At 60.4% G+C, this 22,056-nt stretch overlaps 1 protein-coding gene across 1 annotated transcript in view; it reads right to left on the bottom strand.

Moving 5' to 3' along the window:
- CFAP77 (cilia and flagella associated protein 77) overlaps positions 1-22,056 on the bottom strand; it is a 76,283-nt gene that overhangs the window by 27,180 nt on the left and 27,047 nt on the right. The window contains exons 2-3 of the mRNA XM_056133050.1: positions 5,060-5,159; positions 4,489-4,717 (exon numbers count right to left, since the gene is read on the bottom strand). Coding sequence (XP_055989025.1) covers positions 4,489-4,717; positions 5,060-5,159 — 329 coding nt within the window. The remainder of the gene's footprint in view (positions 1-4,488; positions 4,718-5,059; positions 5,160-22,056) is intronic.

Below are 22,056 nucleotides of genomic sequence, written 5' to 3'. Positions count from 1 at the left end.
TGGCTGAGCCTGGCGCTGACACGCGGGGGCTGTTGGCTCCCGGGCAGGGTGTGGGCAGACCCCTGGGCCCCCAGAATCTGACAGGAGGAGTGCCAGCTGTCGCGGCCGCCACCCCCCCCCCCCCCCGGCCGCTCCTCACCATCCACACTGGTGGAATAATTAAGATGTGCTGAGGGCACGCGAACATTTGCAAACACTTAATAAAACACATCAATAATTAAGCGTTCCTCTAATAGTTACATCTCTGGCCTCCAGACATGTCTGTTGGCAAATGGGGGGGGGGGGGGTCACAGCGCGCTTTGAAATGTGCCTGATGACTCTCCAGGCTGGTAATGAGGAGGAAAGCTCTTCCCTGACGGGAGTGCAGGCCCAGGACTCGGGTGCGCCCGTGGCCTGACCCAGCGAGAGGGTCTGCTCAGCCCGCCAGCAGCTGCCTCGCTGAGGAGAGGCGGGACCCACCACCACGCGTGCAAAGTGCCCACTACATGCCCGCGGTGCCCGCAAAGAACAAAAGGAAATGCAGGGCCGGGGAGATGTGTCTCAGGGACAGCCATTCTGGGCGTGGCAGGCCCCGCGTGGTCCCCGCACCCCCAGAAGTGACCACTGTCACTCACAGTCACGGCCTCGACAGGCAGAAGGGGGCACATTGGTTTTTAATTAAAAATGGCTCGGAAGCAGAGAGAGAGAGGAGAGAGAGAGGGGGGAGAAAGGATAGAGAGGAGAGAGGATAGAGAGGAGAGAGAGAGAGAGAGAGAGAGAGAGAGAGAGAGAGAGAGAGAGAGAGAGAACAGAGGGGAAGGTGCTGGCTTGCAAACGACAGATCCCAGACCCCAGTTCTATTCCCTGTGCTACTGAGGCGCCTGAGCCCTGCTGGGGGTCGCTGGAGCACAGAGTCAAGGGTAGTCCTGGCCCTGCAGGGTAAGCCCCCCCCCCAAAAAAAAAACAGGAAAAGCACATTTCCAAATGAAGGGCCATTCCTACAAATTGCAGTGGATCAGAACCAAGTGGAGTAACTGGAAGGAGACTTGCTGAGCCAAGTACTGATTGTTAGATATTCTGCAGTTTCTGCAGCACGTGGCCACATTCATGGTCACAGGACACCTCTAAACCATAGGACGGGCAGTCCAGTAGGAATCACTGAAATAGGTCGGAGAGTAACATAGAAGCCAAGTGAGCTCAGTAAACAGAAACAGTAGCCCAGGAGCTCCAACTAGCAACAGCTGAGCAGCCCCCCACAAGGATTTAATGTCTCACCAGTGAGAAATAACAATTCCCACACATTTTCTTTTACTGGGGTATTTTTTCACTCTAACGCTCTCCCAACTGAGCTATTTCGGCCACCTATACCAGAGTATATTTTGATCATTGCACGAGCTCTTTAATTGCAACAAGCAATATAAAATAAACTGTTTTGTGCCTGCTACATACGGGGCAGGCTTGGGGAGTGCTTGAGGAAACGGGACAACAGTGGACGAAGGTGACAGTGGGGATGCAGTTGGGGCTGGAATATGGAATGTCTGTAACAAATGCCTCATGACCAGCTTTGTAAAACATGGAGTTTAACTCGGGGGGGGGGGGGGGGGGGGAGTTTTTTAAATCTTCAGTGTTGTGTGCGGGGGGGGGGGGGGGCAGAGCTGTGGTCAGTTTCCTCTCTAGCGGGTGCAGCCCCCAGTGTCCTGGGACTCCCCTAGAGCATCCTGCCAGGTCCACGGGTAATCCCCCACCCGCGGCCATGGTAAGTGTCCTCATTTGTTTCTTCATTAGACCAAATCATGCCTACAACTCTTGCTCGGGTATAATCAGATTTGGTGTTTAACATGCTTTTAAAGTAAAGAAATAAATACAATGGAGGCACGTGCCAGGTGGTCGTTAGGAGGGGGCCGGGCCCCATAACTTTAAAGTAATAGCCCCATTACGGAGCGGGGGTGAGGAGGTTTTAACTCGCCCGCGTTTACGCGCCGAGGTGGAGGGGGTCCGCGAGCAGATTGGACGTTTCAGTAAAAGCTTTCTGGTAGCCATTTAACCTCCATTTACGAAGAAATAAAGCAAAATTGATGCTGATTTGGATCTGCTTTGGGGGATATTTTTGTTCCATAAAAGCCCTTCGGCTTGCAATTTGCGGGGCTGCGCTGACGCGGCTGGAAGAGCCGCTGCTGATAAAGATGAAGCTTTATGGCCACAGTATTTGCTGCTCACAGCAACCTAATGCAGCATTTTCATTTCCGTGCAATTAATGTTAACGTCTGCCACGAAAATTGTCATTAAATACCATTTTAAAATCCATTCAATTTGCATATGCAAAGCCCATTTGCCATCACAGAAGATGCCGCTTCCACTTCATCAGTCCTTCCCAGGGATTGCGGCCACTTGGCTTTAGAGCCATTTAAGATTTTATGGCGAACACCAGACCATAATGCATGTCCTTCCTGAGCCCATGGATTTCAGCGTTTTCCTTTGGACAAGTAAACAGTGTGGCTCCGGAGCCAGGAGCCATGGGCCTTCCACAGTGTGCCCGTCCCAAGGAGGCAGAAGGGGGAAGAATCCACCAGCTGGCACCACACCTGGTGCTGGTCTGCTCACAGCGTGCTGGGTGACCTTGGGGAAGTATCTCTACCTTTCTGAATATGTAGGTTCCTGATTCGAATAAGGGCTTCAGAGCCAGAGAGAGAAAGAGAGAGAGAGAGAGAGAGAGCGCACAGGCATGAAGGCACTTGCCTTGCATGCAGCTAAGGCCAATTTGATCCCCAGCATCACATATGGTCCTCCAAGAACCACTGAGAGTGGCCCAAAACACCCACCTAAAGCAAAATCCCTTCAGGGCTTCAATCCAGGTGGTTGCTATTCTAATGCATGTCTTCACATTTTATATTTTTATGTTTTTGTTTTGGGGGTACACCTGGCAGTGCTCAGGCCTTACTCCTGGCTCTGTGCTCAGGGATCACACACTGCACAGTTTTAGCAGTGCCAGGGATCAAACCCAGGTCAGCCCCATTGGGGGGCAAGAGCCCCACCTGCAGTACAGTCTCTCCGTCCCACATTTTGTCTCTTAAGCAGAGGGTGTGGCAAGCCTTGTGGGAAGGCATCACCTGTATTTGAGGGGGTGGACCCTAGGGGCCTCTCAGTGCTTCCTTCCTTCCTCCCTCCTGCACCTGGTTTTCATGACAAAGAAATGAAGTGGATGTAGCAACAGAGTGTGTCCGAGAATTCCAGAATGCCAGGCCATAGCACCCCTAGAAATGTAGGGGACTAGGGGACAGCACCCCAGGCTCACTCTGCAAGGGGTCCCCTGGGACACCGTGTGTCTGAGATGGGGTGACCAGCTCGCACCAGGCTCATGAGTGATGCCAGCTGGGGATTCTCCCACTGTCCCCTGGGAAGTCTGTGGCCAGAGGACTGCTGAAGATGGGGACAGGTCAGCCAAGCCCCCAGGGGACCCAGTCGTTCCCTGAGCACCAGCTGAGGGCCTCAAGTTAGAGGTGTCCTGCAGATGGGCCTTTCCCACACATCGCCCGTATATCACTCCGGATTGGGGGACAGAAGTGCATTTCAGGTGAGACTACCAGGTGAGTCCCACTGGGAGCGATCCTGAGCACAAAGCCAAGAGTAAGCCCTGAGCACTGCCAGTGTGGCTCAAAACCCAGCCCTCTCCTCCAAAATTCACTGAGTAGTCCAGGAGTGTTGAGACAGGGAGTGGAAGACAGGCTGGAGACAGACTGCCACAGGCCCTGGGTGTGGACACAGCAGGGGACTTCCAGACAGGCTAACCCATTGGCCAGTCCCAAGCATTTGCCAGGGGGTGGGAATAGCCCTGGCCACGTGCAGCTGCTGCGCACAGCCATTTGCATTTATTTGCATCGCGCCTTCTCCACCGTGACCTGGATTTTGTAGCATTTGTGCTGTGATGTGGGGTGAACTTGAGAAGCGCTATTAAAATGGACACCCATGGCTCTGCATGCTGTTTCCTTCTGGTCTGCTCCTGGGATCAGAGCCTCTATTTCTTCATCTATCCCATCTCAGCCCCTGGGAACCATGGGAGAGATTCTAACCGCACCCCCTCAGGGAGGGAAACGTGTTCAGGACTGGCCAATCAGAGCCTCAAAAATCACAGCGGGTTACTCAACCACGCCCCCTCAAGGCGGGACAAGTGTTCAGGACTGGCCAATAAGAACCCCAAAAAATCCCCTGGCCTCAGTGATTGGCTCCAAGGCGGACACGTGACCCCCGCTGGCCAACCAGGGCGCTTCACAAACCTTGGCACCGGGACTGGTCCAGGGAGAGGAGCCCTTTGAAGCCGGAGCCGGGAAACTTGGGTTTTGTTGTTCGGCGGAGCCAGGACTGAGACCCGGGGCCCCAGACGTGCGAGGCGAGGTGCTGCCGCGGGGCCACGGCCCCACACTGACCCGAGCCCCCGAAGACTGAGGCTGTCGCGGGTGAGGACGGGAACGCCCCTGCTCATGCCGGCGCTGGACCCCCTCGCAGCCCCCTTACCGAGCGGGCATCCCGAAGGTCATATTCGGGGGCGGCGCGGGCGCTTCCCTCTTGACCGGCCGGTCATTCTGGTCGCTGATGCGGATGTTGTTGAGCTGGTGGTAGAGGAAGGTCTCCCGGGCGGTCACCAGGCCGGTCTTGAGCGCCCGGCGGTTCATGGCGATGTAATTCCGGGCCAGCTTCTGGGGGCAGGTGGGCGGCTGTTTGTACTCGTTCCAGTGCCCAAGAGCTGCGGGCAGAGACACAGGGCCAGGTGCGGGGGTCAGGCTGGGCAGGAAGGCTGCGGCCCGTGGCCTGTGACCCTGGAGAGTGAGTGGGGCCCAGGCCTGTCCCTGGGAAGCCGATGGGAAGCATCAGCCTGGGGTCGGGGAAGCGGCCTGGGGACTCCCAGCGGCTCCAGGGGTCACCCCGCTCTGTCCTGTGCCGGCAGCTCTGGAGACCCTTCCGGTGTCATCCCCTGACATCACCTGAACCCCAGCTGGTCTCCCCGGCTCCGCTGGAACCTTGCTGGGTCCTCCTGCTGGGGCGTGGCCACGCGCACCCCCGGGCGCCGCGCAGTGGGCCGGCTCACCTTCGGGGACCCCTCCGTCCAGCCCGCGCACGTAGAGTCCATAGCTGAAGTCCAGCCCGGGCAGGCTGCAGCTTCTCTCCCGCGGCTTCCCGAGCTCCGGCTGTGCGGGAGGAGAGAGCCAAGTGAGCCTGGGGCCGCCGGGCCGCCCCAGCACCGCAGGGGCCCCGAGCAATGCCAGGTGCAGAAGCAAGCCCGTTTAGCAAAGGGAGCAGGGGACCCCTTTACCCAGCCCTGGGAGGGGGACAGCAGGGCTATTGGGGTGTGCAGCACAGAGGGCAGGAGGGGCGCAGAGGGGAGGGGAGCCGGGGAGGGGCTTCCAAGCCCCTGAGGGGGCGGGCAGTGTGCTGGGCTGGCGAGTGTGCAGCGATGTCTGGGGCCCGGCCTGGGTCTGCCATGGCAGTGGATGGGCTGGAACCGACTTGGGGTTCAGCTCGCAGCACCGTAGGGCGAGGGCCTCTCCCTCCCCAAAGCTCCCACTGCCAGGGAGTGAATTTGTCAAGATCCCCACCCGGGCTGAGGACAGTGCGCAGGCTCCTGGCCAACCCCCAGACGGGTTTTGCAGGCCCGAAATGGCTCTAGCGTCGACGTCGTGCAGGCCCGTTTCAGAGTGGGGGAAACTGAGGCGAGGGCCGGGCCTCACCCTCCTGAGCTGCCTTATTCTTTGGCTACAGGCGGCCTTGCGCGCCACCTGCAGGGCACTCTCAGCGCTGCACCAGAGCCTCTGCGCCCCGGAGGATGCTCTAGGAGGGAGCCTGGTGACGTCACCGACATCCGTGTCCAGGGCTCGGCAGTAACTGAGACTGGGACGCGAAGGGGGCGGAAGGTGAGGGGAGGGTAGCGCAAGTGCTGTGCAGTCCTGACGGGGGGCTGTGTGGTAGTCTGGGTCTGCGGGTGCACGCATGCGCGGGAGTACCAGCTCAGCCGGGCTGATACAGTCACAGCATGGTGTGATAGTGTCACCAGCTACATCACAACCAGCCAAAGCCTGTCCCCATCCCCAGGCAGCCCGCACACAGCTCCTGCTCTCCCTATTTAAGGCCTAGTCTAATAGACTAGGTTTATTTGGGGGTCACACTTGGTGATGCGGAGGGGTAACTCCTGGCTCTGCACTCAGGAATCGCTCAAGGGACCATTCGGGATGCTACCGATAGAACCTGTGTGGGCCGCCGTGTGCAAGGCAAACACCCTCCCCGCTGTCTTATCACTCCCGCCCAACAATAGACTATTTCTAAAGCACTTTTAGGCTTACAGCAAACTGCGTGGGTGGCACTGAGATTCTCCATCTATATTGTCAGGCTTAATTTACCCAATTTGTCCCAGGTCCCAGCCCTGCCCGGAAAAGGGGCTAATAAATGAGGGTGATGGAATGAATGAGCTGACACCTCTGTCACACTTTTCTTTTCCATCTCGAGTTCAGCACACACACACGTCCTCCTCCAAGTCCTGAGTTCAGGCGGCGCATGGGGCCTCTGCTAGGGCTGGTTTTGAATTTCTTCCACACGACTCGCTCTGACTGCAGACAAAGCCCTGGCTTCCCATTTGTTTATGAAGCTGATCCGATTTCTCCAGCGAGTGTGGGGGAAGTTAATTAAAATGTGACTTCTCGGGGCCCTCCAAGGAAGGCTCACGTGGGCAGCCTTCCAGCTGGCAGAGGACAGACAGACTGACCGCGGTGCCGGCTGCCCTTGGGTGTGCACCAGGAGGCCGCGGTGCCTCCATCCCCTGAGCCTTGCTGAGGGCTCACGATGAGGCACGTGGGTCTATTTAGGGACATATTCGTGTCCATGAGGACTCGGGAGCACGGGGAGGGGCTCATCTCTCACCTGCTGACTGCCCCTGCGAGACCCGTCCTTTCTTTCTGCAGATACTTCTCTCCACCCCCTGGCACCAAGCTCAGGGGCGTGCATGGCCCTGCCTGTGCTGCTGAATGCCTGGTCTTATTCTGTATTGCTCACTACTGCACTCACGGGGGCTCACAGGTAATGACAATTAAGTATATGTGTGTGTGGGGGGGGGTTGGCTGGGGAAGTGCAACAGCCTCCAACTGTAAACATCTGTGAGTACACAGCGAGGGAGGAAAGAGGTCAGAACAGGCCGCTGACAGAACCCTTGCGCCTGCATATGTAAAGAGCTATGGCGAGTCAATAACATCACTGTGGAAATGAGGTCCGAGGGTCCCTGGGTTGCAGGTGGGGAAACTGAACCTTGGGTGTGCCTCGGCACAGTCACCCAGGTAGGAAATGAAGAGAGTTTGGTCACACTTGGTGCTCTCAGACCTCAAGCCAGGGTCCCACCACCTGCAAGTGTTACAGTATTCCCCACACCCCGCATGCGGGGAGCCAGAGCACAGGATCGGGGGAGGTTGTGCCTCCATGATGGCTCCCGTGCCTCAGCCGGACTCTCCGCGGTTCTTAGTCCACAAGGGTTTTCTGTTTGTTTGATTTTGTTTTGGGGCCACACCTGGGGGGCTTACTCCTGGCTCTGTGCTCAGGGATCGCACCTGGCAGGGACTGGAGGACCATATCAGGTGCCAGGGATCGAACTCGGGGCAGCCACATGAAAGACAGGAACCGTCTCTGCTTGTCCTCTCTCGCCAGCCCCAAGATGTAGTTTTTTTAAACAGGGGCCACCCCCAGGTGTTGCCAAGGTCCGGACTCTCGGGGCCTCACCCACGCCGGTCTGTGCCCCGCCCTGGAGTCACCCCCCACTCGCGTGGGTCTATTTAGGGTCATATTCGTGTCCATGAGGACTCGGGAGCACGGGGAGGGGCTCATCTCTCACCTGCTGGCCGCACCACCTGGTCCTCGGGGTGTTAGAATCCAGATGGGAGGTGGGAGAGGACCCCCTGCCCCCCACCGCGTTCAGGCTTATCCAGTCGGCTGCGTGAGGGCCGCTTGGCTGCCGTGTGCTCGAGGTGACAGCTGTCCCACCAGCAGACAGCTTCATTAAACCTCATTAAGATGTCATCCGTCTCGGCCTCGGTTCCCTCCTCTCTGCTCTAATTAAAACCCTCTCTCCCGTCCCAGGGGCTCCTGCCGGGCCGTATAAAGCACTGCGTCCCGTGGGCCAGGGGCAACCTTAGGCCACCGTCTTGCTCCGTGAGCTGGAGGCCAGGCGGGCAGGCCGCTGGCCACCCTGAAGCCCAGAGTCCAGGAAGGTTTCTCACCGGGTACCAGCCACCCACATGCTTTGTTTTCTTCTGGGGCCACACCCGGCGACTCCACACTCAGAGCTGACTCCAGACTCTGCATTCAGGGATCCCTTGTGGAGGGGCTCAGGGGTCCACACGGGATGCCCGGGATTGAACCCTTGAACCCGGGCCAGCTCTATGCAAGGCAAGCGCGTTCCCCGCTGTCCTGTCTCCTGCCCACCCCGCCCCCCCATTTTAAAGTCTTAAACTTCCTCCCCTCCATTTTCCAACAGAGAAAGGATAATGGGTGGGATCAGCTGACTAATAGAGGCCCCTGCCAGGACGGGGTGTCTGGGGATGCCCCCCCCACTGGAGGCGCTCAGCACCTCCACTTAGCCCCTGGACTTGACTCCCAGCACCTGCTTAGCCCCCCACGCCCCTCCCTGCAACCCCACCACCCAGCCCGCGAGCGTTTGCTTGACAGTTGAGAAACCTCCCCGGCTCCCCGCACCCTGTTATCGCGTAGTTGGGTGCGGCCAGGTAGTTATTAAATAAATATCTATGGGCCTGGCGCACGCAGGCAGACAGACAGGCGGGGGGAGGGACAGTTCATTACTGGGAAACAAGTTAGGGTCCTCGAATGAAAAGCACAATATAAATGCAAATTGTGATGGCGATTAGCATAGGGGTATTTATGTCCTCCCGTAATGAGCCGCAGATAAACAATCTGAGAGGCGCATTATGCACCAGACGCTCCTGCCCAGCCCCGTGGGCAGCCGCGTGCTCCAGCGCGGGAGCTGTCAGGGGAGAGTGTGGCCGCAGGCGGGGGCTGGGCTGGACACTGGGTTTACTGGCCTGCTAGTCTCAAAGGGGCCGCTAGGACCTCTTCCATTTCCTGTCCCTGCGGGGCCAGAGGGAGCGTCAGGAGCCACATTGGGGGTGTCGGGCCATCCCCTCCTCCCCCCGCCAGCCACCACTCTCCGCGACCTCGGACCAGTTGCTGGCCGGGTCCTGCGGTTCTTGGCCCATCCATGTCTCCGGTGGCGGCCACCCCGTCCGTCCTGATGAGTCCCACTCGCTCCTCGCGGTCAGCAGTCCCTGGCCCTTCCCGGGTGCCCCCTGGGGCGGTGGTTCCCGTGGCAGCCCCGGGCCCGGGTCCCCTCCCCCCTCGAGACAGGGTCTTCATTTGCATTTACATGATCTCGCCGACTCCTTGTGGGACGGGGAGATTTATTTGCTACTTAGCCTGATGTTTGATTACACCCGGGAAGGCAGCCGCGCTGGTGGCAGCACGCGTTGCTCTGCGCCTGGGGGCGGGGGTGGGGGGTAACCCAGCAGAGGTGTAGGGGGATGAGGGGCACGCAAACCGGAGAGGTGGGAAGAAGCAGACACTGTGATTCGGAGTTTGGGATCATCTTTTTAAAGGAAAGCCCCAGGGGTGGCGGGAACACACCCCCCCCCCCGCGGGACTTTCCCTCCACGTGCCTCCACGTGGGGTGCTGGGGACCCTCCTGCTCTCGGACCCGAACATCCAGCCAACACCTCTCGGCACAGGGGCCCCAGGCGGACCTGAGAGTTTCCCCTGCCGGGCCACGACACCCCCAGCCTGAGCGGAGCCTGTGGGGGGTGCAGACACAGGGCGGCACAGGCAGCAGAGGGGCACAGGCACAGGGGGCAGGAGATGGGGGGATGGGGCGCGGGCAGAGAGCACAGACGCAGGACGGGGACAGCAGGGGTGGTCAGGCCTCGCCTCTTGGTCAGATCCCCGTACCATACCGTACTGGAGTCTGGGTCTCCCCAGGTGGGCTGTCCCTACTCCGCCTCTGCCTCCTAGCTCTGATGCGGCCTCATCCTCCAGAGGCTCTGGGCGGAGGGGGGCGGGAGAAGCAGCTCCCACTCGTCCCCCGGGGCCCCTGTAGATCAGATCCATCCCCCTTCTGTGGCTCCCAGGCGTCAGGCACCCAGGCCACGCTGCCGTTTTGGGGGTCCCAGGAAGCCGCATCCTGCCAAGCTTAGAAAAGCAGATTCTGGGGGCTGGAGTGATAGCATGCAGGGCGTTTGCCTTGCACGCAGCCAACATGGCCGACCCAGGTTCAATTCCCAGCATCCCATATGGTCCCCCGAGCACTGCCAGGAGTAATTCCTGAGTGCATGAGCCAGGAGTAACCCCTGAGCATCGCTGGGTGTGACCCAAAAAGCAAAAAAAAAAAAAAAGGCAGATTCTGTGGCCTTTAGGGGGAGACCCGCAAGGGCCACCCAGAATCGTGGGCATCGCCAGAGCCACCCTCGGGGCTGGCTTCCCTGGGGCGGACAGGCTTTGTGTGTGGCATGGCGAGACGTGCGAGGGGGCTGGGGAGGGGGGTTGGCGAAGGTGCCGGCAGCATCCATGCTAACTCTGACGCATCCACCCGGAGGGGAGGACGTGGGGGACGGAGGCAGGACACGGGCATGGAGTGTCCGAGCTGCCCGAGGCGGCGCTCGCAGCAGGAAGCAAGGGACGGTGCACCCCCAGCCCGGGTCTGAGCCATATTTAAGAAAGCGGGTCCCCACCGCCGGGAGAAGGGAAGAAGGGACAGAGAGGAAAGCAGGCACTGAAGGGTGATCTGTGTTCTTCGCAACACTGAAAGCAGAAATCAAAGGGAGCCTGAACTGTTTTAAGTCCTGACAGCCGCTGCATCTTCTGCCTGCATCCTCTGTTTGTGCGTTTGCTGTCTTTAAGGATTCATTGAAAATCGCGTCATGTAATACGGACGGAAACGGTTCCGGGTCCCCTCCCACCCACCCCCCAGAAACCCTTGTTCCTTCCCGGCGCAGATGAAACAGCGCGTCTGGGTTCTGATGTATATTTCATCCTCCTCAGTCCCGAGCTTCACTTCCTGTCCGGGAAGAGGCGGCCCTGGCGCGGACACTCCCCACTCGCTTGGTTTGGGGTTTGGGGTCACACCTGGGGGCTCAGAGGCTATCAGGGGGTGCAGGGCTGCTCCTGACGGTGACCGCAGTCCTGCACGGCCCCTGGGGGTGTGGGCTTGCGGTGAGGGGACTGCGGTGAGAGGTGGTGATGGGCAGGAGCCGGGCAGGGGGCTGGGGACTGGACCCCACGAGACATGGGCAGCCCAGTGGCTGGCCGATGCAGGGTCGTTTGGGGGATCAGCAGAGCAGGAACCCCCCACGGGGCCCTGTGGGGTGCTGTGGGCACTTCCCAAGGTTCAGCACTAACAGCTCCCAGGCAGCGCAGGGCCCCACCCCAGGACCCTGCTCCGCCTCTTTTTGGGGTGCTGGGGGCTCCTCCTGGCTCAGAGCCCCTGTGACCCCTGGCTGCACCCCTTGCCTCTGCCTGGCCTCTCCCCATCCCACCGCCCGACCACCTCTAGCCACTGGCTGCACTGGCCTCCTTGAACGTCCTCGTCTCCCGGGCTTGTGTCCCAGCATCAGTGCCAGCTTCCCGAGGAGGATCCCGCCAGGCACCCCTGGGAGAGCCCCTGGGACCCGCTGTGCCTGGCCTTGCTCAGGAATCACATGTGGTGTTGGGAACACTGATTGGCTGCGGGTCAGGCAAGCGCCCTCCCTGCTGTCTGCTAGTCTCAGCCCGGGCAGTCATTGGCGTGAGCCTTGCTGGGCTGCCTGCTGGCTCTGGGCGCCCCTGGAAGCTTCTGGAAGCAGCCTTCCTCCCTGATGGGACCACACAGATTGTCCAGAAGGAGGGATGGGTCCCCCAGAGCCGCGCCAGAAGGAAGGGGCCATCCCAGGCCAGCGTGGGGCTACTTCCTGCTGTACCCACCTACACATGGGAGACACCGGCCAGGCGGTATTGGTTGGGGGTCTCTCTGGGCCCCGCTCCGAGCCCATCTGGAGCCACATCTCCGAGGTTTTTGCCCAGGAAGGCACCCTCCCTGTGGCCCAGTACCCGCGCAAGGGTCTGTCCCCTCCCAGAGTGCTGCCACTGTCCTGCACCCACCAGCAGCCCCTCTGCTGGGTGACCAGCCCAAGCGCCTGCCCGCATGGCCCAGCCAGATGCCCGAAGCAAAGGCTTGGGGGTCTCCCAGAGCGGACCCTCCTGTGGTGTGGCCCGCCAGCCAGGCATGTCCCCTGGGTCAGTGCTCAGTCCTCTAGGGGCTGACCCGCACCAGGGCTCACACCTGAAGTGCCAGAGGGACGGGACCTCATGCACCCACCCTGTGTGCCCCCAGGCCCCCGCCTGCCTGGGAGAGGAAGTGACCTGGCTTCCTCAGCAGCCCAGGAAGGGGGCATGGGGCTGAGCTGCAAGGCCCCTGGGGGTGTCTCGGCCGGGATGCTCCATGGAGGTCGCTTGGCTCTTAGCCCTGGAGATCAGCACGCTCGTGGCGGCTGAGTCGGTCCTTAAAGACCTGGGGTGAGGGGACCCGCTCTCGGGAAGACACCAGCTAGAAAACGGACTTGGTGCAGGGGGCCGTTTCCTCGGCATGAGTCCGAGCGCGCGGCATGGTGGCTTCCAAGCGGGGACCAGCCTGTAATTACCAAAATAGAAAAAGAACAGCGTTCCGTAATGAGTGACAAGCCGCCGAGCAGAAATCTAATTTGGTCTAATTAAGCAGCCTTTTGTGAGGATTTGTCTTTAGATGAGAAGAGGGAGCCGGGAGATCTAAATGCAAATGAACTCGGAGCTGGGTTACCGAGGGGGGCTTCCCGCCGCCCCCAGCCCAGCCCCACCTGCCAAGCCCCCCCCCACCTCTTCACACTGGGCACCCCGCTGTTCACAGTGACCAGGGTGCCTCGCTTCTCCGGGAGCACAGTCTGTCTGGCTTGGGGTCGCACGATAGTGAGTACTGCCCAGTGGGGACCAGCCTCTCCTGTTCTGCTCATGGTGTCCGTGCCCCTGTTCGAGGGGACAGCTCTGAGGCCTTTGCTCCAGGCTCACTCCAGGGCCCCCTCCCACCCCGGCAGAGCAGTGGGGAGACGCCCAGCCTGGGGTCTCCAAGCAAGCCTCGGGGTCCCCCCACTGTCCACACTCCCCTGTGTGTCCACGGGCGGGGCAAGGGATCACATTTGTGGCTGGGGGTCACAGGCTTAGCCTCAGCCTGGGGGTTCTCTGTGGCGCCAAGGACGATGACCTGGCTCTGTTCCACTCCGCAGAGTGCATCCTTACACAAACTCTCTGTACACACACGGACACACAGACTCACACACACCCACGCCTGCTTCCACACTCACCTGGGCGCGCACACACACACTCACACACACTCTCACACATGCACTCACACGCCCATACACACTCACATACACACCACATGCACACACTCACACGCCCACACACACATACTTGCACAGACACCCACACATGCCCCCACACTTACACACACTCACACGCACACACACTCATACATATGCACACACTCACACACACTCACACATACTTGCACAGACACCCACACACACCCCACACTCACACACACTCACACGTACACACACGCACACACACACTTATACACACTCTCACACATATACATACACACACTCACACACCCACACACACTCTCACACACTCACATGCACACACTCACACTCACGCACACACACACTCGCACACACACACATACACATTCACACCCACATACACATGCACATACACTGACATAGTCACAAACACACTCGCACAAGCACACACATGTGCACACACACATGCACTCACTCACACTCATGTACACTCACACTCACACACTCATGTACACTCACACACTCATGTACACTCACACACTCACAACACACTCAGAGAGCAGAGGCGGCAGCCGTGCCCAGGGTCCTGGTTCACGGTCAGTCTGGAAGCAGAGACCGTGGGCAGCCCCGGAGTGTCCCGCTGCCTCTCCGTCGTGGCCGGGCCCATGTGTCCCCAGCCCGGAGATGCCCAGGGGCAGTGCGGCCACCTGGCCCCTCAACCTCCCACCTGGACCTGGGCGACCCCGCTCTGCAGCCCTCTTGGAAAAAGCCCCCGGGGCAGCGGCTGGGGGTCAGCCCATAAAGGAGGGGGGAGGGCACTGCAGTTTGGGGGTTGGGCAGGGGTGAGGAGGGGCCCAGAGCCTGAGAAGCCGGTGCAGAGAGCTGCAAGGGCAAGGGAGTGCGGGGCTGCTCCCCTCCCGCACGGAGAGCCCCGGGGCTGGGGTAGGGGGGCTGCTCTGCACCCCAGGGCCTCTCCCAGCCAGCACCCTCTGGTTGGCGCCTCTGGGGTCTGCTCGCGTCCCCACTGCAGAGCTGCTGGGCCAGGAGACGCACGTCAGACACATGCCCTGCTCCGCGGGCCCAGCCTGGGGACCCCGCTGCCGCTTCAGAGTGCCCTCCCCTCGGTGCTCAGGGTGACTCCCGGCTCTGTGCTCAGGAATCACCCTGGCAGGGCTTGGGAACACTCAGGAATCGAGTTCAGCTCAGTTACTGCCAGGCGGGCGCCCTGCCCACCCTCCACCCGCAGCCTGGCTCCTGAGGGTGGGAAGACCCCCTGCCGCCAGCCCCCGGCCCGTCTCGGAAGCTCCAGGCTTGGTCAGGCCGGCCTGCCCTACTCCAGTAAGAAAATAGCTCACAAGTTTTGTCTAAAACGGCGTGTTTCCTTCATGTCAAACCATCTCTGAGGGACAAACCATCTCCCCAGAATTCCCTCAAGAAATCAAATATAATCCTCTTTAAGAAGCTTTAAATAATTTTGAGCTTTCTTATTGACTTATTAAAATGCAGCTTAAAACACGCCTTCCTTGCAATCCTTTTACAACGGCCGGGGATATACAATGGGAAGAAATACGCCCAGCAGCTCCGGAAGGACCCCCGTGGCCCAGCCCTGTGGCTTCTGGGTGGCGGCACCCTGGGCTGTGCCTGGAGACACCCCTTTCCCAGGGCACTTTCTCCACCACTTTCTCTGCCAGTGCTTTGGTGGCATTTCAAAGTTCCAGCCTTGGCCGTGGCCTCAGACCCCCAGCCCGGCAGGGTGGGTCCACACTGTGATCCGCCTGCACCCTAGACAGGGGTCAGGGGCTCACGCTCTCCCAGCCCAGACGTGCTGGGGACAGCCCCGGGAACATGCAGGGAACGACTCGGCGACCTCCGCCTTCCCTGGGGTGGCTGGAAGGATGCTGGCCTCAGGCGGGGGAGCAAGTACTGGCCCCTGGCAGTGCCCGTGTTGGCTGGGTGCCCCCCGGAGCCGCCAACACAGAGGCACAGTGAGTGCGGCTGTGCTTGGTTTGCAGGTGGGTGTTTTGCAGGCGTCTCTGGTTTGCTTTCCCGCTTGTGGCCCCCTGAGATGCCTTTCTGGGAGACGAGGGACGAGGACACGAGGACGGAGCCCTGGATGCCGGGCAAGGCCGGTCTGGCTTCCTCTCCTGCTGGGATGGACCCCCATGCCCAGCAGGCCAAGCAGACGCCAGGCGTGGCTTCGCGGCCGCCTGGTGGGGGGCGGGCAGGGACACTTTGCCAGTCTTGGCCTCCCAGGCAGCCTTGGGGAAAGGCACCGTCTCTCCTCCTGCCTCATGTAAGCCACCGTGGGGTCCACGACTTTAAGTGGGGCTCGCAGGCAGTGCTGCGGGTGGCCCCAGGGCCCCTCCAGGCCAGGCCTGGCCGACCAGGCCTGACGGGGTGCTGGGGCCGTGGGGGTCCTCTAGATTGAATTTAGGGCACTGGACCTGCTAGGCTTGAGGATTTGGGTTTTGTTTGGGGCCACACCCAGCGGCACTCAAGGACCACTCCTGGCTCTACACCAGGGGTCACTCCTGGTGGCACTGGGGGACCCTGTGGGGTGCCTGGATCGAACCTGGGTCGGCTGTGAGCCAGGCCAGTGCCCTCCCCGCTGTGCCCTCTCAGGGGTTTTAGAAACGCGCCCCCCGGCCGACCCGACCCAGCAGCCTAAGCTCGGATGCCGCGCTTGGGGACGCTGGAGCCCCGAGCAGTGGAAGGCGGGGTGCAGCGTGCGGCCTGGGGTCTGAGTGCTCCTCCCTGTGCACACGGGTGGGGGGACCCCAGGCCAGCCCCGGCCCCGGGTCCCAGCAGCGGCCCTGCAGCTGCCCCTGTGCCACTCTGGGCCTGTCCCAGCACCTCACGGCACCGCCTGGAAGGGGTGGAGGAGGAGGGAAAGGTGGTATTGGGGGAGGAGGTATAAGAGATGGGGGGGGAGGAGAACTTAGTGGCTGGCTTCCTGGAGGAGGAGGACTTAGCAGCCTGACTTCCTGCCCAGAGGCAGCTGGAGACTGGGGAGCTAGAGGGTGGACCCCTCAGCACCCCCTTCTTCGCATCCCTTCACGTCCATGCTGGGGGGCCTGGAACAGGGGCGCCCATGGGTGGCATCACCCTTGCTGTTAGCAGTGCCCCGTCGGCGTGACCGCAAGGCTTGCAGCGTCACCCTCGGGGATGGGTGGGGGGAGGGAGGGAGGCGCCCGGGACCCCCACGGGACTGGGAAATTAGAAGCTGGGAGGCGGGAGCAGCTGTGCAGCGGGGCGGGGCCTGGGGTTGTCCCAGCACCCCACATGGCGCCCCTGCCGCTGCCCACGCCCACGAGGGCGGGCGCAAAAGCAAATCAAACCCAAACCTGCTGAGAGCGAGAAAGGTGAACTGGGGAGGCCGTGCAGGGGGGCGGGTCCCAGGAAGCCCCCCCTCGCCATCCCGGCCCCCAGCTGCCGTGGTATTTCCCTTCATTATGCTGCGCCTGAGAAGTAAACCTCTCTAATTTCCTACACCACAGCTATTTATTTAAATGCTAACTCGCATTATGAAGTGATAATCCACACGCGCAGGAGATAATTTATGGAGCATTTAAATTAAGAGGAGCAGCTAATTGGGAGCATGTGTCTTGTAAGCCCAGCTAACACCAGAAAACTACAGATTAGGGGGCCGGCGCGGCGTTGGCTTGCTGAGCTTCTCTGGGAAGGCACTGGCGGTGGGGGGGGGGGCGGGCAGGGCCGTACATGCATCCCTGCCCCCCGCCCACCAGCAGCCCTGGCCTCGGCCGGGAAGCCCCCCAGTGCGACAGACACCCCTCACATCTTTCATTGCTTCTCAGGGGCTCCTCTGTGCTGTGCAAAGGTGCCCCAGGCAAAGACGGGGGCTTTTGGGGGGGGATTGCTAGTTTGTTTAGGGCATACGTCCAGTGATGCTCAGGGCTGACTCCTGGCTCTGTGCTCAGGACTCACCCCTGGCTCTATGCTCAGGGCTCACTCCCGGTTCTGTGCTCAGGGCTCACTCCTGGCAGTGCTCAGGGCTCACTCCTGGCTCTGTGCTCAGGGCTGACTCCTGGCTCTGTGCTCAGGGCTGACTCCTGGCAGTGCTCAGGGCTGACTCCTGGCTCTGTGCTCAGGACACACCCCTGGCTCTATGCTCAGGGTTCACTCCCGGTTCTGTGCTCAGGGCTGACTTCTGGCTCTGTGCTCAGGGCTGACTCCTGGCAGTGCTCAGGGCTCACTCCTGGCTCTGTGCTCAGGGCTCACTCCTGGCTCTGTGCTCAGGGCTCACTCCTGGCAGTGCTCAGGGCTCACTCCCGGCTCTGTGCTCGGGGCTGACTCCCAGCTCTATGCTCAGGGCTCACTCCCGGCTCTGTGCTCAGGGCTGACTCCTAGTTCTGTGCTCAGGGCTCACCCCTGGCTCTGTGCTCAGGGCTGACTCCCGGCTCTGTGCTCAGGCATCACTCCTAGCTCTGTGCTCAGGGCTCCCTCCTCCTGAGGCTCAGAGGGACCATCTATGGTGGTGTCAGGTCAGACCTGGGTCATCCATATGCAAGCAAGTGCCCGACCCCCTGCACTGTCATTCCAGCCCCAGACTCTGGTGCTTTTGCTGCATTTCTGCCTGCTGGGGAGGGAATCGGAGGTGGGGGTGTCAAGGTAGAATAGGGCGCTTTTTTGTTTATTTTGTTTGCTTTGGGGCCTCTGGCAGTGCTTGGAGCTCACTCCTGGCTCTACGTTCGGGGCTTACTCTTGGCTGTGCTCAAGACCAAATGCGCCAGGGGCCCAACCTTGGTTGGCCACGTACGAGTCAGACCCCGGCCCTGCCGTCCTGCCTCTCGGACCACAGAATGTGACGCGTTTGATCCCTTGGTGCCTCCCCTGGAGAAGGGTCTCGGGGGCACGTCTGTGGGCACTGGGCGCCGGGTCGGGGGCTCATCCTTCCTCATGTGATCTGCGCACACACTTTGGTTTCTGTTCCGCTAGGACACAGGGAACCCGGATCCCAGCCCAGCCCAGGGTGATGTGGCGGTTCTGGGATGGGCAGCCCTGCCAGGGAGAGGAGAGGCTCGGTGGGCGCCGGGGTCTGGGGGCTGGCTGCGCGGGTTGGCGGGTTTGGGGGGCACCAGCTGGCAGGGCTTGGGGACAGTGGGTTCTTGGGACAGGGGCTGGCAAGGGTGGGGGGCTGTGGCTCTTCTGCAGGGGGATGGAGCGAGCCCCTCATTCCTGCGCTTGCTCTGTGACCCTCTCCACCACCCAGGGCTCTGCAGGATCAAGGCTCTGCCTTGCATGCAGCCAGCCAGGGTTCAATCCCTGAAATCAGAGGGCCCCCAAGCCAGAGTGAGCACAGAGCCAGGAGCAGTTTTTTAAAGGGGGGCAAGAGGGGCAACCCCAAAGACAGGAGGAGCGAAACCAGCCATTATGAGACACACCACATGCACACACATACATGAACAGATGCACACACGTGTACACACGCAGACACATGAGGCAGACACACAGACACACAGGCACACACAGTACACACAAGACAGACACACATACACACGAGAAACAGACACGTCAGACACACAGACACACGAGATACGCAAACACATGTATACACATAAGACACAGGTATACACACAGACACATACACACATACATACGCAAGACACACAGACACAGACACAGACACACACAGACACACACGCCCCACTCAGTGGTCTGCAGAGATCCAGATTCACAGGCAGTCACTGGTCCATTTGGGTCATGGAGCCGAGGGGGTGCCCATGCCTGTGTCCTGCTCCGTAGAGAGTGCTCCACTGAGCAGCGGGAAGCCCCTGTGGAAGGCCAAGTGGCACAACCTCCTAGAGCAGATGGCGTTTGCCCACCCCCAAGGGCACTTCCCAGGTCCCCGGAAGACCCCAGCCTGCCTGGGACTCCTGCCCCAGCTTCGCACAGGCAGCCGGCCTGGGAAGGCACCATGCGGCCTCTCCTAGGCTCAGGCCTCCCTGAGCCAGGGAGACCCCAGGACGGACCCCCGGGGCTTTTAAAAATACTCCCTGCCTTCTCAAGGACGCGGGCAGGGGGCCCCGCCCGTCTCTAATGAAGCGTCGCCTGCACACCAGTAATTGCCGGGTTACGGCGCCGTGCCATCGCTCATCGGCCGGCCCGGGGGCCCAGGGGTGCAGTTCTGCCCTCGCTGCACCGTCTCCCCAGGACAACCCCCGCGGCCTCCCTTCGGCGCGGCAGCACCGAACCTCCTCCTCACGCGGTGAAGGATCATGAAGACGTGATTAAGGCGGGAGATTTATAGCCTCCGCCAGGCGTGGCGGCTCCTGGAGCCCAGCCAGGGGAAACGCGGTGAGGGGGACTCGGAACGCGGCCACAGACCTCAGCCGGAGAGGGGGACTCGGAACACGGCCACAGACCTCAGCCGGAGAGGCCTCAGGCCCTGATCTCCAGTTGGGGAGGCAAGTGGGGGCAGCCCCTCGCCCCCCGCCCCAGGCTCCTTGGGGCACCTCTCTGGCCTATGGGCCGGTACAGCCTCTGGGCCCCCCTCTCACTTTTTTTGTTTGTTTTTTTTGTTTTTGGGTCACACCCGGCGATGCACAGCGGTTACTCCTGGCTCTGCACTCAGGAGTTACCCCTGGCAGTGCTCAGGGGGCCATATGGGATGCTGGGAATCAAACCCGGGTCGGCCGCGTGCAAGGCAAACGACTACCCGCTGTGCTATTGCTCCAGCCCCCCCCTGACTTTTTTAAGGGGCCACACCCAAGGATGCTCAGGGCCGACTCCTGCCTCTGTGCTCAGGGATCAGTCCTGGTGGGGCTCAGGGACCCTGGGGTGCCGAGCATCCAACCTGGGTCACCAAGCGCCAGGCAGGTTACTGCTGTGCTCTCGCTCCGGCCCCCTCCTCTGCGGATTTCTTTTGGGGGGAACAAGGAGGTATTTGTTACAGCAGCTGAGCAGACCAGGGCTCTCACCTGCTCCTGCACAGGCTGGAATCTTCTCGGTTGCTTACAGAGTTTCCTATAATCGGCATTTTTTTTAGCTTGGAACAGGAAGTTTGTCCCTCCCAAGCACGATGGGGCGGGCAGTTTTTCTTTTCCTTCTGGATCACACCCGGCGATGCTCAGGGTCACTCCTGGCTCAGCACCCAGGGAGCACTCCCGGCAGTGCTCCCTCATCAACATTTTAATCAAACGTGCGTCCTGTTCATCCGGGTCTGGAGTGAAGATTCTACTGATCTGAGGGCGGGTGGGGGGGTGTCTGGCTGGGTTTCCCATTTGTCAGCGGCGGAAATGGGGCCCCAACAGGTCGAGCTCGAACCCCAGCCCAGATCATAGATTCTTGCTTAATTCATGTTATTTTAAAATCAAGGTGAAAAATCACATGATATGAAATTGATGGTTTTTTTAATTTATTTATGTAGGTTTTTGGGTCACACCCGGCGATGCACAGAGGTTACTCCTGGCTCATGCACTCAGGACTTAACCCATGGCGGTACTCAGGGGACCATATGGGATGCTGGGAATCGAACCCAGGTCGGTCGCATGCAAGGCAAACACCCTGCTCTCTGGGCTATCACTTCAGCCCCTGAAATTGACGGTTTTAAAGCCCATAATTCAGTGACTTTCGGTTCATTGAGCAGCGCGCGACCATCCTCTGTCCAGCACCCACACATTTTTACTTTCCCAGACTCGGCACCATCTGCCCAGCATGGCCAGGACAGCGGTGGGACCAGCAGAGGCAGGAAGGCTCAAGGCTTCTGCTGCACCCACGGCCCAGCTGAGGAGCTGTGAGCTTGGGCGCCCCTAGTGTGCGGGTGCGGAATGGCAGGTTGAAATCTAGACCCCCAGAGGCTTCTTTAACAAGCCCAATCACCCAGCATCCTCCACACACCCACCCCTCCCCCTCCCCCGCCCACCCATGTGTCCATGGACCCGTCCTCCATTCCTCCCTCCCCCATCTCTCCATGGGCCCATCCCCCAACCATCCCTCCCTCCACCCATCCACCCACCCACCCATCTCTCTGTGGACCCATCCCCCATCCATCCCTCCACCCCCCCATCTCTCCATGGACCACTCCTCCATCCGTCCTTCCCTACCCCCACCCACCCAGACATCTCCCCACCATCCTCCGGCCCTCTCAGCCTGGATTGTGTTGGAAGAGTGTGAGGCTAGAGGGGGTCCACGTTTCAGGTTGCCCGTGTGTTATCCCCTTGCCCGCCCCTCGCCGTTGGGGGCTCGCTTGCCAAGGCTGCCGCTGCAGAACCTGAAGTTGCCCCTTCCTGAACGTTCTGTGCCATGTTGGTGCTGCCTCAAGCCACATGTGAACATGTGGTTGTTTCAACTGAACACGATGACTTGTGTTATTTGTGCAATTACGACTAAGCGTGAGCCGCTGGTGGTATGCACCAGCATCCGCATGCAAAGTGACTTAAGGACGAGTGTGTAGGGGGCCAGAGCCACAGTACAGAGGGGAGGGCACTCGCTTGCATGCGGCCAGCCCAGCTTCAACCCCCAAAGTTCCCTGAGCCCACCAGGAGTCAGCCCTGAGCACAGCCAGGAATGAGCCCTGAGCACAGCCAGTTGTGGCCCCAAAACAAACCAATATCTATGAAATTAAAAATCATAGTCTTTCCCTCCCTCGGCAGCTCCCAGTGCTCAGTACCCCTGGCAGGGAAAGTGAGCCCACCAATAACAGCCACACAAATCTACC

This window comes from Sorex fumeus, unplaced genomic scaffold (assembly GCF_029834395.1).
Source record: "Sorex fumeus unplaced genomic scaffold, SorFum_2.1 ptg000095l, whole genome shotgun sequence".
In the NCBI taxonomy this organism is placed as follows: domain Eukaryota; kingdom Metazoa; phylum Chordata; class Mammalia; order Eulipotyphla; family Soricidae; genus Sorex; species Sorex fumeus.
The sequence above is the reverse complement of the archived record's forward strand: the minus strand, read 5'-3'. Positions and strand labels throughout refer to the sequence as shown.